This window comes from Ochotona curzoniae, unplaced genomic scaffold (genome assembly GCF_017591425.1).
Source record: "Ochotona curzoniae isolate NIBS_2020 unplaced genomic scaffold, NIBS_Ocur_1.0 contig_2210, whole genome shotgun sequence".
In the NCBI taxonomy this organism is placed as follows: domain Eukaryota; kingdom Metazoa; phylum Chordata; class Mammalia; order Lagomorpha; family Ochotonidae; genus Ochotona; species Ochotona curzoniae.
The window spans coordinates 35,009,495-35,032,269 of record NW_024465369.1 but is presented as its reverse complement, the minus strand read 5'-3'; the positions used below and the strand labels follow the sequence as shown (position 1 = coordinate 35,032,269).

At 41.5% G+C, this 22,775-nt stretch overlaps 1 protein-coding gene across 2 annotated transcripts in view; it reads left to right on the top strand.

The window, feature by feature from the left end:
- The window catches only part of OLA1 (Obg like ATPase 1), a 144,577-nt gene that overhangs the window by 7,788 nt on the left and 114,014 nt on the right, over positions 1 to 22,775 (top strand). For both annotated transcript variants that reach the window (XM_040971734.1, XM_040971732.1), the window contains exons 3-4: positions 8,193 to 8,336; positions 19,139 to 19,266. In XM_040971734.1, coding sequence (XP_040827668.1) covers positions 8,193 to 8,336; positions 19,139 to 19,266 — 272 coding nt within the window. The remainder of the gene's footprint in view (positions 1 to 8,192; positions 8,337 to 19,138; positions 19,267 to 22,775) is intronic.

Sequence of the window (22,775 nt, the reverse complement as noted above, 5' to 3'; positions counted from 1 at the left end):
GTTGGTTACTCAGTGGCACGTTTTTTCATGATTTTGTAATTTGTTATTGATGTTGTTAATGTTATTGTGGCTATTGTTGACCTTGTTTCATGTCTTCTCAGTTATGGAAATGTATAGTGATGGAGTGCTGGGGTCTACCATATCGAGATGTTGGGGTATAATGGAACATGCTTCCCTGCTTCCAGACAAAAGATGAATTCCCAATGAAACTGTTGGACATGTGTAGACAATTGGGTGCTGGACTGTCTGACATTGTCTTTACCAACAATGTTGGGATACACTTAAATAAGAGACTGATAGAATTATGATTCCTTATGAAGGACTATAGCATTGTAGTAAAATGGGGAAAATCTGTCTGGGGGGTGGGAGTTTGAGGGGAATCCCAGCCTATACAAAACTATACCCACATAATCAAAATTCAAAATAAAAATATATTAAAAAAAACCTCTGGGCTCTTAACTTTGGCCTAACCTAGACCTGACTGCTGTGGGCAAGTGGGGAGTGAGCTGGTGGATGGATGATCTCTTTTGTTGTCTTTGTCTCTTTGCTTCTCAAGTAAAGATTCCCACCCCTCACCCCTGGATATTTTTTGTCTTTTATTTTACTCTTTCTCTATGTATTTTCCATACCCTATGGAAAAATTATATTTTTTTTAAAAAAAGAACCTTATTTTCTTTTAGTTTATAAATTTATTTGAAAGGGAGTCTATCTCTGTGCCTCTCAAGAAAAATATTAAAATATGTTTTCAAAAAAGAGAGGGGAGAGTGAGGAAGAGGCAGAGAGCTTCCATCTGGTAGTTTCCTCCCTTAGTCCCCCACTGGACTAAGCTAAAGCCAGGAGCTTGACCTGCAATTAGTTTGGTTTCCACATGGGTAATAGAGACCCAAGTACTTGTTATTATTTGCTGGCTCCTAGAATACACCTTAGAAGGAAGCCAGAATTGAAGGCAGGACTTGACGTCCCTAAGTGGTGCCTTAATAGCTGTGCCAGTTGCACACTCCCTGAGAAATATCTAATAGTTTATGTTTCATACTGTTTCATTTATTTAATTCAAGAGACAGATGAAGACAGAAAGAAAGAGAATGCTCCCATTCAGTGATATGCTCCCCAAATGTCTGTAGTGGTCCCCGTGCCATCAGGGAGTAGGGGAGAGTGAAGTCATGGGAGGTGAGTGTGGGTTGGAGGATGGAGGAAGCAGAGTTGTTACCCGGAACTGAGTCCATGTCTCCCTTATGGTGCCAGGAGCCCAGTCAGTTGAGCTGAGCCATCACTGCTGTCTCCAAGGATGTGCCTTAGCAGGATGCTGGAATCAGGAATTGGAAGTGGGCACTGAATATAGACACTGTTAGTAAGGTATGGGTATATCTCATCATCTTATCTGTTAGGTAAGTTTAACAACCCAGTAACTTCAAATTTATTGCAATTATTTATTCATTTATTAAAAGTTCATTTTATTTGAAAGTCAGAGTTTCAGAGAGAGAGAGAGAGACATCTTCCATCAGCTGGTACACTCAAATGGCTGCAAGGAGCAGAGCTAGTTCCATGCATAGCTGGAAACCTGTAGCTTCTTCCAGATCTCCGATGTAAGTGTAGGATCCCGACTTTGGGCTCCCCTCCAGTGCTTTCCCAGGCCACAAGCAGGGAACTGGAAGGGAAGTGGAGCAGCTGGGCAGAGCTTTTACTAATCCTGTCTGGTCTGTTATGACTGGGTTTGCTTGTGTTTACTGACTTTTATCTTCAATTTGGTATTTATTTTCCTGCTTTGTTTTGTATGGCTTGCAATTTGTATTGGATACTGTGAATTTAATACTATCTGTATTACTGAATTTGGTTGAATTCCTTCAAAGGGCTTTGGATTTTGGCATTTAGTTCATTGTGTATTGTTTTATTGTTTTGAGCCTTCCTATCATGTTTACTACGTAAGTTTATGAAGTTTTTTGCTATGGTGCTGTTTTGGTATGGTATAGCCTTAGTATTAAGTTGTGGTGATTTTGAGGGCAGTTTCCCAAATTCTCATATTACCGGATCTTTCCATTGTAACTGGTCTGAGTTTCAACTAATCCAAGCTGAGTGTGAATCCTGAGGATTGTTCAACCCTCTACTAACTGAATGGTTCTTCTGCTGGCCTGTGAAGGTTGAATTTACTCACGTGCAAAATTACAGCTCAGCTCTGTTGTTGAGGGGACCCTCTAAAGCTCTGCTGAGCTCTCTCTGGCTCTTGTCTTCAGTACCCTGCCCCTCATTCTCATCTCTGTCTCCTCCATCTGTCATGGCAGAGGGCTTCCCTTGGCTGCTTTTCCTTGTACTGTGGTTCTGAAATCACCTTCCAGCAAGCAGTAAGGTGGAGCAATTGTTGCAACGTTTATTCATTTGATCCTCTCGGGGTGAGAGCAGTCTTATGCTGCCTGCCTGTCTGAACCCTGTCCTTTCCTTAGTGCTGTCTGGTTTCCTGGTTGTTTATTGCAGGACAGTTCTTATAGCAGAAGCGGAAACAAAATTCCTCATTACCATTTTGAATGAATGTGAATCTTACTGTTTGTCAACTAACATTCCCGAGTGCCTGCTCTTTCATTGGAACGTGTGATTTGGGAATTATTTGCCTTCTCTTTTTACTGTGTTTTAAAGGATCTTCCAGACAACAGATTTGCTCTGCTGTTATTCAGCAATGTTTTAGAAGTGGCTCATGTATTAATTGGCTTTTAAGTCTTAATTTTCATAATTTCTTGTTCAGATGTCTAATCTTGTTGTATCACCATATAATTTTAGTTTCATCCATTAAGTTAAAGCTATTTTTTTTACTCTTTTAACAACTTTTTTGTAATAGATTTCAGCGGTTTTCCTGTTAATGTCTTTCCTTTTGTAATGCATAATGTTGTGTTGCATTTAGTCCTTTTGTCTGCAAAGGTTCTAAATCTCCTTCACTCTCTAACAAATTCTTAGTGTTTTGCTGATTTCTTTTTTTTTCCTTTTTTCTTTTTCAAGGGTTTAATGTTGTATCTTTTGTGCTTTTCAAAGATTATGAAAGTATTTTTTATTTTTACAAAATATTGATCAGTTATTTTATAATATATGTCAATTTGAATTTGTCTCCTGTTTTCTTATGCTGATTTTTAAATCATGGTAGAAAACAAAATATAAAATGTAATATAAGATGTGTCCTAACCAGTTTTAAATGTACAAATCAGTGTTTTTTTGTTTTTAAGATTTATTTATTTTAATTTGAAAGGCAGATTTTACAGGAGCAGAAGGAGAGATAGAAAGAGAAGTACTTGCATCAGTGGGTCCACTGTCTTAACTGGCTGCAATGACCAGAGCTGAGCTGATCCAAACCTGGGAACCTGGAACTTTGTTCAGATAGATATCTCATGCTGGGTACAGGATCCCAAGGACCTGGCCTATCCTCCAGTGCTTTCCCATGCCATAAGCAGAGAGCTGTATGGTAAGTAGAGCAGCTGGGACATGAACTGGCGCCCATATGGGATGCTGGCATCATGGTGTGGACCAGCAGGCCACAGATTAGTAGTATTAACTATATCACACTGTTACAGGGCTCTAAAGCTTTTCTGTCTTGCACATTTGAAACTATACTCTTTGGACAATTCCCCAATTCTCCTTTCCTCTAACCCCTGATAAACTGTTGTTTTCATGAGTGTAGCTGCTCTAGATAGTGCAGATGGAATCATATATTGTTTGTCCTTTTGTGACTAGCATATTTCACTTACCGTAATGTTCTGAAAGGTTTTCCATGTTGTAGTCTGATAGATTTTCTTTTTTAGGGCTAAGTAATAGTCTATGGTGTGTATATCACATTTTTTGTATGAATTTTTGATGGGTATTTGCTTCTATTCCTAGCAATTGTGAGTAATGTTTCAGTAAACATGAATTTGCAAGTATTTCTGTAAGGTCAGGTTTTTGATTTTTTTTTTTTAAAGATTTATTTTTATTATTTTTTTCATTGGAAAGGCGGATATACAGAGAGGAGAGACAGAGAGGAAGATCTTCCGTCCGATGATTCACTCCCCAAGTGAGCGCAACGGGCCGATACTATGCCAATCCGAAGCCAGGAGCCTCTTCTGGGTCTCCCACGCGGGTGCAGGGTCCCAAGGGTTTGGGCCGTCCTCGACTGCTTTGCCAGGCCACAGGCAGGGAGCTGGAAGGGAAGCGGGGCTGCCTGGATTAGAACCGGTGCCCATATGGGATCCCGGGCGTGCAAGGCGAGGACCTTTAACCACTTGCGCCACTGCGCCGGGCCCAGGTTTTTGATTTTTTAAAAAAAGATTTATTTATTTATTTGAATGACAGAACTAGAAGGAAACAGATTTTCATTCTGTTTGTTCAGTCTCCAAATAGCCACAGCAGTTGGGGTTGGGCTGGGATGAAGCCAAGAGACACTCCCATATGAGTGGCACGAGTCCAAAGGACTTGGACAATGTTTGACTGCTTTCAGCATTAGCAGGGAGCTGGGTTGGAAGCAGCAGGATTTGAACTGGTGCCATGTGTGATGCTGGCACTGCAGGTGGGGGCTTAACTTGCTGAGCCACAGAGCCAGCTCTAGGCTTTCAGTCCTTTGGGATATAGGATCACAAGTGAGATTGCTGGATCACATGGTAATTGTATATCTGGCTTTTTTTTTCTTAATGGATCTCATTATTTTCTGCATTGTCTACCCCATTCAAAACATTTTAGAATTGTTTTTATTGTATTTGAAAGGGGAGGGGTAGGGAGAGACAAATACCTGCAGGAGCTAAGACTAGCACTGAATGAAGCCAGGACCTGGGAACTCAGTCCACATTTCCCATATATGGGTAGCGGGGCCCTTAACATCCATCATCTGCCACCTCCCAGGGTGCACATTAACAGGAAACTGTAGTTAGACACAAAACTAGGAATCAAAACCCCAGAATTTCACCACGGGGCATGGCCATCTCAGGCGACGTCTGAATTGCTGTGCCCAGTGCTTGCCCATCTACCCTGCTTTACATTCTTACCAGCAATCACAGGCTTCCTCCAGTGTCTCAACTTTCTCACCAACACTTGGTATCTTCTCTTTGATAGTAACTATCCTTAAGTGATATTTCCTTAATGTCCTTAAGTGATATCCTTAAGATGATACTGCACTGTGGCTCTGATTTGTGTTTGCAATTAGTGATGTTCGATGTATTTTTGTATACCCTTTGTATATCTCCTTTAGGGAAATATCTTTTCAGGTTTTTATCTAGTTTTTAGTTGGAATACTTGTTTTTTGTTGTTGATTTGTGGAGCCTATTTTTCTTAATGTACATTTTGGGTACTAACTGCTTATGTGTAATTTGTAATTATTTTCTCCCACTTCATAAGTTGCCTTTTCACTTTGGATGTTTCCTTTGATATTCAAAAGGTTTTAGTATAATCCCCATTTCTCTATTTTTGTCTTCATTACCTGTACTTTTATATCAGAGAGATCATTGTCAAATCCAGTGTCAGGAAGGTTTTCCCTTGGGGCAAATGTGTGGCTTCCTGCTACCATGCACCCTGGGTGGCAGCAGATAACTGCTCAGTTACTTGGCTCCTGCAACCCATGGGAGAGGCCCAAAGTGAATGCCACGTTCCTAACTTTGCTCTGCCCCAACCGTGGCTGTTTTGAACATTAGTGAAATGAACCAATAGCTACAAGATTGTGTTTGTGTGTGTGTGTGTGTATTTATGCCTTTTAAATAAAATGAAAATAAGTTAATAAAAAGAGGCTAAAAGAGGCTTTCCCTCTTGTTTTCTAGTGGTTCTATATGTCTTTAGTCTATTTTGAATTAATTTTTGTATATAGCACGAGGTAAGGGTCTAACTACATTCTTTTGCACATGAATATCTAGTTTTTCCAGTGTTGTTTGTTGAAGAAAATGTCCTTTTTCCATTGTATTGTCTTAGTATCCTTGTCAAAGATCTTTAGACCATATATACAAGAATTTTTTCCCCTAGGATTTGTGTTCTATTCCATAGATCTATTTGTCTATGCTAGTCTGTTTTATTTCTGTAGCTTTGTAATGTGTTTTAGGAAACATGCAGCAGACATCTGAGAATACTATGGCAGTGAAGTGCCATTTCATTGTGTCATATTGAAGAATAAATGATTTCAAAACAGTTTATTTCTTGTGATGTTTTCCTTGTTTTCTTGATTAAGGTGTTTTTTTTTTTTTTTTTTTTTTTTTTGCCATACTCACTTTTTGAAAGTGAGTCAGTAAGTCTAGTCCAGGACCCAAGCTAGAAACTGTATGGGTGCAGTTTCACATGTGGGTGCAGGGGCCCAAGTGCATGGCCCATCCTTTGCTGTTTTCCCAAGGGTGTTAGCAGGATTGGATATGGAGAACTAGGATACAGATAACAGATGCCAACACTGCAGGCCAAATGCCAACCCCTGCATAAGGTTTTAGGTAAGGCATCTACTTAGTCAGATTTAGTTAATAAAGTATTTAATTTCTAAAATTGCATAACATAATAACAATTTTACTTCCCAAATAAAATGTTAAGGTTCTAAGTTGAAGTGATGTGCATTAAATCTAGCCACTTTTTAAAAATTGTTTTAACATTTATGTAAATCTGTTCTTGTATGAGAAATATTCCTAGAATTTTGAATCTTTCTCCTTTCTTGAAACTTCAACAATAACCTCAGGGGATCTAAATGTGTGTGTGTGTGTGTGTGTGAGAGAGAGAGAAAGATTTTCATTTCACAAAAAAGCTTATGGATTTTAACAGTTCAAGCTCAGGCCAAAAGTTTCAGATTCTTTGCGTTTGCAAAGCTTTTCTTTAATAGATTTGAATAGATCAAAATGTGTTAAGTTGCCACTGAAGTCTATAGTAATAATCCTTAGAAAATTTTCTTGTTCCTTCTTATTTCTTTCTACTTCTTTTATAACAACAAAGCTATTAGAACATACAAATGATTTGGGCTTTATGAAATTTAAAATCTCTTCCAAGTTTAGTTTTAGATGTATGTAAGAATTTTTTTCTGCCTGAAAAGTAATGGAACTTTTTTTAGGTGTGTTTTACCTAATAATGTGTTTTAAGAGCTAAACTTTTCCCTTTGTTATCCAATGTACTTATTTTTATTGAAGTAGATAGGAGAAAAATACAGGAATAGCCAGAAATCTGAACATGCCCCTCTCCCCCCACCCTACTGCTTATAGCTTTTTTAGATTTGCAATTGTCATAGCAATAAACAGTTATTTTTAAAAGTTTTTTTTTTAATTGGAAATGCAGATTTACAGAAAGAAAGATCTTCCATCTGCTGGGTCACTCCGCAAAGGATCACAGTGGCTGGATTTGGCTGATCCAAAGCCAGGAGCCAGGAACCCAGAGCCTCTTCTGGGTCTCCCGCATGGGTGCAGGGTCCCTAGACTTTGGGCTGTCTTTGACTGCTTTCCCAGGCCATAAGCAGGGAGCTGGATGGGAAGTGGGGATGCCGGGATTAGAACCAGTGCCCATATGGGATGCTGGCGCATGCAAGGCAAGGACTTTAACCTCTAGGCTATCATTGCCACACCCTGGCCTGATTATTGTATTTTAAAAATGTAGTTAGAGTTATATGGTTTGGCATTTGTTGAGCTACACACAACCCGATAGGAATCAGATCATATAATCTACAATAATGTTATTTTTCCTTGATTTAGATCATACCTTGAAAAATTTGCATTTTGACCCTTGCTGTTTATAATCAACTGTGCTAGACGTGCCAGTAATCTTTATGTACCAACACTTAGAAAGGAATCCTGAATTCCATTTTCCTGTTTTCTCAGAGAGAGCATTCCTTCCCCAATTCAGAGTGTGTGGGAAGTGATTGCCCTAACTAGTTACCCACACTTTTACATTTCATGCTATAGAAGGTTTTGTTATATATAGGTGAGATGATATTGGAACTACCAGGTGCCTTTAAGTTTTGCAGTATGACATATGCCTGACTGTACCTTACAACAAAGATCATTTTGGAACTTGCTTTTCAAGTTCCAGATGGACTGAGAAAGGTCTAGAACCTAACTATAAATCGTGCATTGTGTTGTTGTAAGTCTTTCATTTCTGTTAATAAAACTGTATTCCTTTTTTCCCCTGTCCCAGATGTGATTTATATTTTTTACAGACCTTATTTGCATGTTGGAATTAGAGTGGGATAAGGTTTTCTTGGCATTAGCCTATTAATTGATTGAAATTGCTTTTGTTCATTTTAGGAAATCTACCTTCTTCAATGTGTTAACCAATAGTCAGGCTTCAGCAGAAAACTTCCCATTTTGTACTATCGACCCTAATGAGAGCAGAGTTCCTGTGCCAGATGAAAGGTTTGATTTTCTTTGCCAGTACCACAAGCCTGCCAGGTAAGATATACTTTATATCATTGCTTTTTTGGTGGCTCTGTGTAGACTAAGTCAGGATGTGAGTGTGTTACTCATAGAGTCATGCAGAAAGGCTTGTAGCATTATTGTTTGCAGTGCTTAATGTAGGGATACAGAAGGGAAAAGAAGGATAAATGCAGGTTTTTTTTTTCCCCTGGGTACTATGAAATAGAGAGTAGTCTTCATTTACATGAGAATTCATGTTAAATTACATGAACATACATATATATGAAAATGTGAAATGAAGATCATAAAACAATTGATGGTTACCTCTGAGTAATGAGAATTTTAGGCGATTTTTACTTGACAGTTATCTCTCGGTATCTGGGAGCAGTTGGATCCAGGACCTTTGAAGATACCAGAAGTCTTTCGTGTGAAATGCTGTAATATTTGCATATATACAATCTACATGTTCTGAACTTTGAATCATCTCTAGATCTCTTTTAATACCTAATACATGTAGATGCTGGGTAGAGCTGTATTGTTTAGAGGATAGTGATAGGGGAAAAAGCTGCATTTGGGCAGTACTGATTCAGTTTTTTTTTTTTCTCTTGGAATATCATCAGTCTGGTTGGGTAAATCCTTAGATGCACAGTGCACATATGGAGAGAAGTGATGCATATTCATATAGTGTTTAAATTTTTTACGATAAACACTTAGTATGTCTTTAACTGATAAAAATCATTAAAACTTTAATAAAAAAAATAATGCACCTCAGGCCTAGTGCAGTAGCCTAGAGGCTAAAGTCCTCGCCTTGCATGTGCTACGATCCTGTATGGGTGCTGGTTCTAATCCCAGTATCCTCGTTTCCCGACCAGCTCTCTGCTTATGGTCTGGGAAAATAGTTGAGAACGGCTTAAGGTCTTGGGACCCTATACCCACATGGGAGACCTGGAGGAAGCTCCAGGCTCCTGGCTTCAGCTCGGCCATTGTGGCTGCTTGGGGAGTAAATTCCTGAACGGAAAATCTTCCTCTCTGTTTCTCCTCCTCTCTGTACGTGAGACTTTCCAAATAAGAGCATGCATAGTAAGAGGAATGAAAACCACTTCTGTTTCCTCTGATTTGATAGAACAGGTGTGCGTGCTTCCGGGTGTGTACCCTTCCAACCTTCCCCTGAAATTTGTGCATGTAATTACAGTAGTGCTGCATTATTCCTGTGCGAATGCCCACTTGGCCATTTTATAATTCTGTCATTCTTGTTCTTTCTTCATTTGTTAGTTGGCATTTTCCTGTAAAAAAAACCGTATTTCTGTTTTCTTCTTCTTCTTTTTTTTTTTTTTCGAAAGGTTTATTTGATTATTTTTTTAGTCAGAGTTACAGAGAAGGAGAGATCTTCCATTCTCTGGCTCACTTCCCAAATGGGTACAATGACCAGAGCTAGGTCAGGCCAAAACCAGGAGCTTCTTTGTTTTTTCTGCTGTTTTGAAAGACAGAGTGATGGGAGAGAGTAGACAGGAGATGGGACAGGAGCAAGTGAGTGAGCGAGCAAGAGAGAGAGAAATCTTGATCTTCTACCTTTTGGTTCTATCTGCTCAAATGGTCAGGCGTTGCTGGGAGCAGCTCGTTGCACTGTGACGCAGTACCAGCACCCCACCCTCCTTTTTGACTTGCCACAGTCATTATTTAAGTATTTCCTTGTTTCAGGCTCATCTTGTGTTTTCATTGCTTTAACCTGGGTGTTAGCCGTTTCTGCGAAGAAGCCTTGTTGCTTTTAAGAGGAGACTTGTTTTTTTTTTTTTAAAGATTTATTTTATTTTTTTTATTGGAAAGGCGGATATACAGAGAGGAGAGACAGCGAGGAAGATCTTCCGTCTGATGTTTCACTCCCCAAGTGAGCGCAACGGCCAATGCTGTGCCAATCCGAAGCCAGGAGCCTCTTCCGGATCTCCCAAGCGGGTGCAGGGTCCCAAAGCTTTGGGCCGTCCTCGACTGCTTTCCCAGGCCACAGGCAGGGAGCTGGAAGGGAAGCGGGGCTGCCGGGATTAGAACCGGTGCCCATATGGGATCCCAGGCGTGCAAGGCGAGGACCTTAACCACTTGTGCCACCGCGCCGGGCCCCGAGACTGTTATTTAAAAACAAAAGAATCTGTATATAATTATGCTTGTCACTGCTGGAGTGGTTTTTCTGTGTCTCTCTGTGGATAGAACTAGGAAAGACATGTATGTGGCTATACATGTATTTAAATATACAGTACTTACTTAAGAATATTTTTATTTATTTCTGTACTAAGACCATGAACTTAATTTCCAGCCTAACAGTAGTGTTCTTTCTAGTTCTAGTTTTTCCCTTTCTCTGTTTGCCTCCGTCTTGCCTTCTCCAATACTGAGAATGCTAGCTCCTGTTTTCCTCAATGTGTTTATTCCTTTGCTCAGTCTCCCTCTGTGTAGTCAGTTTCTTGCCCGCATGGAATGCTATTCAGTTTGAACACTGCATTTGTGTGCTTTCCTTGAGCAGGGCTCAACTGCTGCCCTACTTCCTTCTCTCCCCACTTAATGCCCTCCTGTGTGTGCCCTTGTCATTGCTAGATACTGTGATTGTGTAGCACTGCTGAAGTTTTTCAGAGATATGAGGAGAACACAACAACAGTCAAAATATTAGCCTTCAGATTCGCTACAATTTTTAGGAAATGAAAAAACTGATTTATTAGAATTTCTTTTGTTTTTGTGCTGGGAGAAAACATCGATGAACTGCTGTTCTGGAAATAAAGATTGTGGATTAGTCTTTTTTGTTATTTTCACTAAAATAGCTGAAAGAAGCTTAATGGGAAAGAACAGCTTTTTGTGTAAGATTTGTGTTACTTGAAAGGCAGGGTTACAGAGAGAGAAAGGGAAAAAGAGAGAGAAAGAGAGAGAGAGAGAGAGAGATCGATCTTCTGTTTAGTTCACTCCCCAAATGGCTGCCGCACTCAGGAATGGGCTAGGTTGAAGCCAGGAGCTAAGAGCTTCTTTTTTCTGTTTAAAAATTTTTATTTCATTTGATTTTGATGATGCTTACATAGTTGAGAAGGATACATATCCATGAGAACCACTGATAAGGGTGGAAAGGTTTGAGGCATAGGGGAAAGTAGATGAGACCATTGTTTCCAACTTTGTTCTTCCTGTATCTCAGGGAAGGAGTAGAGAAGGGGAGAAGCCGCACTTAGCATCCTAACCACATTGGTCCACGGTGATGAGGAACAGCTACCTGCTGTCATCCCAGGGTCCCTGATGTGGAGCATGCTGCAAGGGTTCTGCTTAGGTGGTTTCAATAGTTCTGAAATGCTGTTGATTTAATTGCTCCAGGGATGAGGAAATCTTCCCAAGGTCCATTGGCTGACATAGTCCACCTTAGAGTCTTGATTTGCCCAGATACTTACTGTAAAAGGTTGGCTAGGAGAGTTATCCAATTTATTCTGCCCTCCATCTTCTGCTATGGTACTAGATGTCCTCTTTAGGCCCAATGGACTGCTATATCCCCTATGTGCATCTGGGCGTGCCTTCCACTGCATCATCATCAACAACTGGTTAGGCCTATGCGCCCCATGGTCAGACCACAGATCCTGTGGTTCTCTCTGTAGTTGGAATTCTGAATCCAGCAGTTCAGTCTTGAGTAGGGGATGTCCCCAAAGACTGCTTATTGGAGATGACTCCAGAACTGATTCCTGTGTGTACCAGCCAGTACAGGGTTACAATCAGTCTTATCACCCACAACTGTCTAAAGTGGTTGCAGGTCCTGGGTCAGTTCTGTCATCCACTGCATTCTGTTGATGTTGTGACCCAGCCCAATGCTGTCTACCCACACTCGGCCCTCAGGTACACCAGTGGGAACTGCAGCTCAGTTGGAGCAACCCCCAGTAATCCCTACCAGGCTCGACCCCAGCCCTTGTTCCTGCACATGCCAGTATGTGTTGCAGACTGCTCTGGTCTGTCCTGTATCCCATTGAGTTTTTGTACACACCAGTGTGTGCTAGCTCAATCCAGCTGACCCTGCTATCCAGCCCGCACTTATGGTAGTGGGTGATATCACCTGTCTAGTCAGGTCTACCCCCAGCACTGGTTCTCATGCGCACTGATGGGAGATGCAGCCCAACAGAAGGGTGCCCATAGTTTTCCTACTATGCCTACTCCCAGCACCAGATCTTGTACTTTCCAGGTGTTCTGAGGTCTAGTTTGACAGGACTTGCTCCCCATTCCCAGCATTTGCCAGCTGATGCTGCATCAAAGCTTGGCCAGTTTGCATTTACTTTGGCTCGTACATATAGCAGTGAATATGGTCAGTTAGCCCAGCCTGGCTGCCTCTTTGACCTAGCTCACATGCAGGCCAACGGGTGTTGTAGTCCTGCCCAGGCCGATCAACCTCTCAGTCCCAGCTCTGATGCTTACCAGTAAGAACATGGTCCTGCTGGGAAGTCCTCTCGCTGACCTCCTGCTGGGCTCATCCCCTGACCCAGGTCTTAAGTGTGCTGCAACCTGACCTGGTATGACCTGGCTCACCTTTGCATTTGCTGGTGAGTGCTGTAGCCTGTTCTGATCTGGCTCACCCTCCAGTTCCAGTTCATGCTGGCAGCAGGTACTGCAGCCTAACTCAGTCTGGACTGTTCCCAGTCCAGACCCTAATTTGAACTGACTGTTATTGTGGTCCAACCTGGCTTGTCCCGTACCCTGTCCTGGTTCTCATATATGCCAGTGGTATAATGAACTGGCCCAACCTGGCTTGCCCCCAGACCTGACCCACAGGTATACCAGTGGATGCTATAACCTAGCCTGGTCTGGGGTGCTCCTAGTCTCGATTTTTGTGCTCACTTGCAGAGATTGCGTCCTGACAGAGGAGTCTCCAAGCTCCATTATCAGGTCACCTTCCAGTGGCAGATCTTGTGCACACTGGTGGGTGTTTGACCCAGGCTGACAGCCTACCTCCTGTCCTGGCAGGAACAGTGGCCTTACCTGACCAGCCCACGCCCATTCTGGCTCTTACTGTTGGGTGCTACAGCCCAACCCTCCCATACAACTCCCCAATCCGCACTAACCCACACTTGCTGACAAGCAGACCTCCCTTGCCGGGCTTGACCAACACCCAGGTGTGAATCACAGGCTCACTAACAGGAGCTACAGCCCACCAGCTGAGTTCCTCATGTTCCCCCACATTGCCCAGTCCCAGATCCAGATCTCACATGTGCCAGGGGGTACTAATCTGTTATCCAGTGTAGACTGCCCACTCTGTGTTGGCGTTTGTGTGAGCTGGTGGATGTTGCAGTCCAGCCTGCCCCACACCTTATTCCTGGTACGCTTTTGGGTGATGCATCCTGGACCAGCTTGGTCTGTTCCCAACCCCAGTACCCATGAGTGCCTTGGGGTTCCATGGTGATGCCTAACTCAGCTTGTCACTATCCAGCGCTTGAGCAAACTGGCAGATATTGCATTTCCACAGGGGTGAGCCCACATATCCCCATAGAATCTGCTGCCATATCTGGATCTCCCCTGTGCTGGTTAGTGTCATGACCCAGCCTAAGGTTACTTGTTCCCTGTTTCTACACTCACTGGAGAATACTGAGATCTAGCCCTGTCAGGTAGGACTGCAACCCTAGCTTTAGTGTGCATTGGTGGATGGTGGTCAGTGGTAATTGGTGATGGTCGGTGATGGTTGATGCTGATTACCCCAGCTCAGGTCTCCCACGTAGGTGGGTGCATAATTCTGACACAGAAAGGTCTTTTAGCTTCCCCCCTCCAAACTGCTCATTCTCAGTACCCTTACTTACCTGCAAGTACAATGGCCTTGGTGGATATCCCCCTGAAGTCATTCCTCACCTGCAACATACTCCCTCAGTGGTCTTCCCTCCCACACATCCCTATACTTCTTTCCTGGAGCAATCCACAGTCCCTGTGCCCAGGAGCTCATGGGTTTCCCAGCCCAATCTTCCCAAGTCCAGTCTTCTGGTGGGGTGGTGTGCTGCCCTGGAGCTCTGTGTGCCCACTGGGGACTTAAACTTCTGGCATGTGTGCTGGCCTGTGACCCTACCCCTCTGCCTACCCGAGATTCAAGCACATTTACAGTTCTCCAAGCCTGGTCCACCAGTACACCACAGCTACATGTTAAGCTAGACACTCCCAATCAAGCCCATGTGGAAATCCCTAGGCTCACTTTGCCTGCCTGGGCTCGAACCTCCAGGTCCCCATATGCCTCTACTGGCACCATTCTCCAGGCCCTCATGAGCCTGCCCGTGCTGGTGGAAGCCAGGCATTTGTACCTGGAAAGCTTTTTCTTGGTTTCTCATGTTGGGTGCTTGGCACCAAGCATTTGGGTCATTCTCAGTTGCTTCCCTGGAGCCTTTGCAGAGGGCTGGATCAAAAGTGGAGGCTCTAACATAATCTGCTATGCCAGAGCCCCGGCCCCAGAAATCTTTTTTAAAGACTTATAGGTTAAGTCATAGGATTGGGTAGCTGCATCTGGTAGAGAGTAATTAGGGTGGGTGTGGTGGTAATAATTGCTTGGAAGGATAGAGAGGGGGAAGAGATAACGTAGGCTGGACTTGAACTGTGATAATTAAGCCTATCCCCAGAACCACCAAGGTGTTGCCTCCAGTAACTCAAAGACCTCCACTGGGCCCCACCTCTCAGGTTCCACCATTAGGTCAAATTTCTACTCTTAGTCAGAGGTTAACTTTCAGATCATCAGAGTGTAAACAGCTACATGAGTTTTGGAGAGACAAATCCTATTCAACTCCTAACAGATCCACTGAAAACCATCTCTTTCTCTCTCCTCTCTCTCTCTCTCCCTCTTTTTTTTTTTTGCTTAGTTTTGCCTCTTTGTGCTGAGAAAAATAAAAAAGATAATTGAAATTTCATACCATTTCTTTTTCTTGCTGTTTCAAACTAAGCTTCAGTAGAATTTTATAAAATCTGGAAACATTTTGTTCAATAATGAAATCATTGCAGTAATGTCCCAGAATTTCTTGATCCAAGGTTCCTGGTTTAGTTTTAAGATAATATAGTAATAGTTTAAGCCTTTATCTTGATCTTAAATCAAGATAGGAAACATTAGAATATCAGAGCTGGGGCTTCCCTTTCTAGTTTTCTCATTAAAAGAGCCTTGGAACCTAAAACAATGAAATGAGATACTTGTGTTCTCATTTACAGTTATTGTCAACGCGGAATAGAACTCAGGGCTTCACACTGCAAATTCAGAACCCTTGGTTATGCCTCTACTTCCCTACTGAACTCCATGTTGATCATATAGGTGGTTGTGGATTTAGTTGTAAACAGTGATGTCTTTGGGGTTGAATCTAGTTGTGCCTAGCATATTGCCTTAAACATTAACTGAATTAGTTACAGATAAGCACAGGGGTTTAGCTCTGTGGTGTCATTGAGGACCTGGCTTCTCTTGCCTCTTTACTTTCCTCTCATCAACAACTTGATAACACGATTGCCTTTTCCTTGTAGTCACAGGATTTTTCTCATCCATGTTCAGAGTAAAGGGTCTTCAGAGAAAACTTATGTTCAACAACCTCAATCACTCCATCAAGCCTTTCATTCAGTCTGTTGAGACCAAAGGGCAAGGTGGAGGTAGAAACATATATTGTGCCTGAGAATGATGGCAAAAAGTCCATGCTCCATGCTCCACTCTAAAGTGGAAGGAATGGTGACTTCTCCAATGCTCTGGGCATCACTGGCAGATGTGGCTCACCGTGTCAAAGTCATTGCATCTAGAAGAGAGAAGGGACAGTGGGTGTAACAGGGAGTCAATCCTAATACCCAACAGCAAACAGCCACATTTATCTGTTCCCACTGAATTTCTTGATGATGGCATTGTCTTGATTTCTGTTAGAATAATTGCTTATAGAGCAGTTATTTTGAAAGGACTTGTTTTCTACACAGATAAAATAAGGAGTCCTTTTATATTGTAGCTTATCAGTAAAATTGATGTTCTAAAAAATGAGTACTCTTGAAAACTGACAGTGGATGCAAATTATACATACAGGGTATCTTTGTCATGAAATGGAAAGTAGTCTTTAGTTGCTCATATACTAAGTCAACCATTTTTACATGCTAGAATGACTTTGTTAATTTGGTTTCTTGCCTCTGTTAGCTGTGCCTTTACTTAGCAAAACAAAGGTTCTTTTGCATATAATTGTTGTTTTGTATAGAACTGTCTAATTCTGTTGCTGTTATTAACAACTAGGTTAATACAATGCTTATTTATAACTGTTTCTCTCTCTCTTTTTTCTTCTTCTTCTTTTTTTTTTTTTTAACTCATGGGAGAGTTTCCCTAGAAGGGTGCTCTGACACTCTTTGATAGTCTTATTTCAAAGTTATAGTCTGGGGCCCGGAGCGGTGGCGCAAGTGGTTAAAGGTCCTCGCCTTGCACGCCCGGGATCCCATATGGGCGCCGGTTCTAATCCCGGCAGCCCCGCTTCCCTTCCAGCTCCCTGCCTGTGGCCTGGGAAAGCAGCCGAGGACGGCCCAAAGCTTTGGGAACCTGCACCCGCGTGGGAGACCCGGAAGAGGCTCCTGGCTTCAGATCGGCATAGTATCGGCCCGTTGCGCTCACTTGGGGAGTGAATCATCGGATGGAAGATCTTCCTCTCTGTCTCTCCTCTCCGCCTTTCCAATAAAAAAATAATAAAAAAATAAATCTTTAAAAAAAAAAATCAAAGTTATAGTCTGAGGGAGAGACATAGATTTTTCTATCCATTAATTTATTTCCTAAATGGCCATAGCGCCTGGGTCTGGACCCAGACCAGACCAAGAATTGTTCTAGATCACCCACATGGGTACAGGGGACCAAATATTTGGGCCATTTTTTTATTGCTTTCCCAGGCAGTGAAGCTACAGAGAAACTAGAGTAGCAGGGAGGTGGATTGGAAGTGAAGCAACTGAGACTCGAATTGGCACCCAATTGGGATGCTAGCATCATAGGTGGCAGTTTAACCCACTACACTGTGATGCTGTTTCTGCTTTAGTATTTTTTTAAAATATTTATTTAATTTTTATTGGAAAGGAAGATATACAGAGAGGAGAAGAGACAGAGAGGAAGCTCTGTCTATTGATTCACTTCCCCACCGGCCACAATGGCTGGAGCTACCCTGATCCGAAGCCAGCTTCCTCTGGGTCTCCCACACGGGTGCAGGATCCCAAGGCTTTGGGCCACCCTTGACTGCTTTCCCAGGCAAAAAGCAAGGAGCTGAATGGGAAGTGGGGCCACAAGGATTAGAATCGGTGTCGATATAGGATCCCAGTGCATGTAAGGCGAGGACTTTAGCCAGTAGGCTACCATGCCAGGTCCTAATTTTCTTTTTAAACAGCAGTTTTATTTGTTTATTTAAGGAAGACAAAGTTAGAGGGAGATACAGAGAGCTTCCATCTACTGGTTCACTCCCCAGCAGTCAGGATAGGGCAAGCCAAAACTAGGAACCACATGTGTGACAGTGGCCAAAGTGCTTGGGTCATCTGCTGCTGCCTTCCCAGGTGCATTAAGGAGTAGATTGAAAGTAGAGCAGCTGGGACTTGAGCTGGCCCTCTGATATTGGCTGTGGGAAGGCATTACCCACTGTATCTCTTCAACAGCCCTAGTGTTCTCATAACTGCGTGCATGTTTTGGCTATATCCTATGTGGTATTTCATGCAAACCATATTAGCCTGTTTTGAACCTCACTTTTAACTGAGTGATCTTGTGTATGTTAAGATAACAATTTTTAACTTTTTTTTTTTTTTGAGAGGCAGAGAGACATAAAGACACTGAGTTCCCATCTGCTGGTTCACTCTCAAAATGCCTTCATTGGCTAGGGTTGGTTCAGCCAAAACCCTGAAAGCAGAACTTAATCTAGGTCTCCTATGTGGGTAGAAGTATCCCAGCCTTTTGAGTCATTGCCTGCTGCCTCCCAGTGTGCACACTGAAAGGAAGCTGGGATTGGAAGCAGAGGTAGGCCTGAACTTGAATACTCTCTAACATGGCTCGTGGGCATCACAGCTAGTATTTTAACTGTTACTCATAAGGCTGCTTCTGCAATACATTTCTTCACTCTCTTAGGCAAAATTTCCTCACTTAAAAACTGGGTTTGGGCCCGGCGCGGTGGCGCAAGTGGTTAAGTCCTCGCCTTGCACGCCCGGGATCCCATATGGGCGCCGGTTCTAATCCCGGCAGCCCCGCTTCCCTTCCAGCTCCCTGCCTGTGGCCCGGGAAAGCAGTCGAGGACGGCCCAAAGCTTTGGGACCCTGCACCCGCGTGGGAGACCCGGAAGAGGCTCGTGGCTTCGGATCGGCATAGTATCGGCCCATTGCGGCTCACTTGGGGAGTGAATCATCGGATGGAAGATCTTCCTCTCTGTCTCTCCTCTCTGTATATCCGCCTTTCCAATGAAAAAATAATAAAAATAAATCTTTAAAAAAAAAAAAAAACTGGGTTTAATAATTATCACCTACCTTATAGAGTTGTTTTGAACCAAAATGAGATTTACAGTGTACTTAGTCTAGTACCTGATGCACAATAAGTTGGGTCATTTTATAAAGATTATCTTGACTTCTGAGTGTATGTATGCATCTCAGTAGTAAAATTGTGATAAAAAATTAGTGATAAGAATTTAACTCTTCAGAGGTACAATAAAAGCATCCTACTTTGCTTTAGTGTTCTGTTTTATTTTGCTGCTTAAGAAAGCCTTAATGCAGTAAAACGTTACTTCTTATTTAGGAATATTAATTTACCAGATCATTAGAAAGGAGACTTAAATTTATATGGAATATTTGGGAGTTCTTTTGATTAATGAGTAGCTTCTTAGTAGTATCTCATAAGGAAACTGTCATTTGTTTTTCAGCAAAATTCCTGCCTTTCTAAATGTAGTGGACATTGCTGGCCTTGTGAAAGGAGCTCACAATGGACAGGGCCTGGGAAATGCCTTTTTATCTCATATTAGTGCTTGTGATGGGATCTTTCACTTAACACGTAAGTAGTTGATTTAGTCATTGTTTTTAATAAACAATGTTTTCTTTCTGTTAGTGTACAGAAATGAAATTAGAAATGATTGCTCATTAATAGATTGCTTCACAGTACGCATAGTGAATTTGTTAATTTGTGGCTTTAATGTCAGTAAGTGGCATATCAGGATGTGAAAGGTTATTTCATACCAAGTGTTTGTTGTGTTGGTATTCTGATGAAGTTTATTTCTTGATCTGGGTTAGGGCCATTCGGAAGTGTTTCTGTGAAAGAATTAACTTTGTTGCTTGTAAAGACATTTTGAAATTTTCTCATTATGTGGAATTTTGCATTCTTTATTTTTCATGTGTTGGGAAATATCACAGAATGATAGAGGAGAGGCTTATGTTATAACAGAGAAGAGAAAGGCATGTGAGAGATGAAGGGGTACAGAAGAATCTTTACTGGGAGATAAGTAATTCAAAGGTAGAAAACAAGAAAACTGGGTTGGTCCGAGTTCTTTTGACTTCATGAATCAAGAACATAGTAATTTTCTGACAGAGTAGAAGAGCTAGGTTAGGGCTCAGGTCTAGAGTGTGTTTTATGGTTTTTTATTATTCAAGCAAATTAAAGCAAAGGAAATACATATTTTGCTGAGGGTCAATGCTTTTATTGGTCCCAATCCATGACTAGATATCTATAGCAGTGTACCTTTATTAATTTTATGATGATTGGAATGGTCAAGTATTTTGTCCTTGGAATCAAATAAAACATTTAGTGATATAAGTTGTATGTCCTTTAAAACTCGTTGGTCTGGTAAGTCATAATTTGAGAAGTAGTGGACTGAGTACCTTAGCTCTAAGTGGATACCAAGAGACCTCTTTGAGAGTTTGTTGGAGTCAAGGAAAGTGGTCACTGGGAAGTCTGGGGACAGGGAGCTAGGAGGCAGTAATTCCAAAGTGTATTGGCTTGAAACCTGTGTGCTCTAAGAACCTCTGTGTTCTTCTGGTTCTGGTTCATTTCCATATGTTCTGGTGCCTGATGTCATTGTTTTGAAGACAGAGGCAGAGCCAAGTGTGAAACCAAGGTAGGACTGAAAAACGAAACACTCGAAGCTGGCTTGATAATGATTTCAGGGCAAGTCTGCTAGGTGGGAGGGAGGATGTGTTGTGTGCTTAGGGAGATATTTGATATAAAATTTTCAGAGTTCAGGCAGTTCAAGTGATTGTAAGGTCTTGTTGATGGTCTCAAATGAATCAATAACAATAATAATTATAATGTCTTTGTTGTTTGTTATCTAGACCTATCTGATGTATTTTGCTAATCACTAGAAGAAAATGAATTTAGTTCTATTTTTTCTAATCCTTCTGGAAATGAAAACAGATTTGGTATATACTTCACCATACTTCTTTTTTTTTTATTTGAGGCACAGAGAGATTGCTTCTTCCTGCTAGTTTGTTCTCCAGATGTCAGCAAGAGGAAGTGGGGAGTGTGAGCTGGGAATACAAACCAAGTTTCGTAACAGGTGGCAGGAATGTAACTAATTGACATTACCTGCTATCTCCCATGATACATATTAGAAGGAAACTGGGACTTGGAGATGTTGCTGGGTGTTTAGCCCAGGTAGTTTGATTAGGGGGTGGGTGCCCCAAGTGGTGGTGTAACTAATGCACTGAACACATGCCTGGTTAGGAGTTTTGGTTATACTCACTGCGCTTACTTAATAATTTTAGGATGGCATGTATTAGAGATGATGTCATGTTTCTAGAAAAAAACTAGTAGATTGGTGTAGCTATTTATACTTTGGGTTTTGGTATAATTATAATGAAGTTATCAGTCTATCATACATCAATTTATTAAGTACAGAAAATATATTCATGTAGTGTTGTTTAAACTTGCTTTCAAAATAGTATTTCTTACTGGCATGTTTGTTAGCATATTTGTTGGGTGAAACAGCCTTCAAACATACATTGGTAACAGTGTGAGTTTTGCATGGCAGTTAGGACCTCAGCTTTCATAGTGAATGCCTGTCTCTATCACTGACTTCAACTTTCTGCTAATGCAGACCCTGGGAGGCCGTGACAGTGACTCAGATAACTGAGAGTCTGTGGCCTGTGAGAGACACCTCAGATGAATTTGCAGATTTGGCTGCATCCCACGCTATTGGCGGCATTTGGGAAATAAAGTAGCAGTAGAAGCCTGCTGTATCTCTCTCATTAAAAAATAAATAAATAAATAAATAAACAAATAAATAAAATAAAAAATAAAAATAGAAATATGTATCAATGCACATGGATTGGTTTAAAATATACACTAAAACCGAATTATATGCCTTTTGACATTTGTATAGACTTCTGAAACCACTCTAGTAATCAGGATACCAAACACCTTCATCACTGCAAAAACCTCGTGAATGCTATTCTGTCCATTGATTCACTCCCCAAGCGACTGCAATGGCTGGAGCTGAGCCAATCCAAAGCCAGGAACCCAGAGCCTCTTCTGGGTCTCCCACACTGGTGCAGGGTCCCAAGGCTTTGGACCATCTTCAGCTGCTCTCCCAGGCCTCAAACAGGGAGCTGGATGGGAAGTGGGGTCACTGGGATTAGAACCGGCACCCGTATGGGATCCTAGCGCATTCAAAATGAGGACTTCAACCATTAGGCCTCTGTGCTGGACCCATGAAATTCATTCAGTATTATTTGTATGTTGGTATTGACAGTTTGTAGTTTTGTTAAGTGAAAAATGTGGATTTCATCCACTTTAAGGGAAAGGGAACCTGTCACCATTTATGAAGTTGTAGTTGCTAGAAGCAATTACATAGCAACATGTCCTGATTTGATTTGAGTGGGAAAAACGTTTAGTGAAGAAAGCTTTTGTGGTATTTAATGGTAAAATAATGAAAACTCAAGTTAAACTCAAGTTTGGACAATTGAATGAGAGTTGAGGGAAAGAACATAATTTAGAGACTCTGTGAAGAAGGAATATGGGATTCAGTGATAGGTTCCAATCATCTCCAAATAAACAGAATTCTTCACAGGTAGGATTAAATATAGAATAGGATTACTGCAACCATATTGTGGGAATCAGATTATTTTAAAATTTGTACATTTTAACTACTCTGAAAACACTGGTTTTATGTCTTATTTTAAAAAATGGTTCCCTACTCCAGGATATCATGAACAAATGTAACTTGTTTTCACCAATTTTTAAAGGTAGTTTAACTTCCTATTGTTAGATTTTTAAAGCTTTGAACATGACAAGGCTATTGATTTCACTGAGTCCTTGGCTTTTAAAAGCTGTGTTAGAAGCTGTATTTCCCCAGGAAGCTAAGGCATGTGCGTGTTATTTGAAGGACAGCACCTTTGGCTGCATCACTGCACCTACTGTCAAGCTATTTATAGATAAAACTTGTTAAAGTTTCTCATCGGGTTTTTAAGAGAAATGACCTTGTAGGCTAGAACCAAGAGTTTTGCTTTCTGAGCTGTGGGATAGTTTTTTAAAATTTCCCAACTTAGAAGCACATATGCTTAGTTCTGATA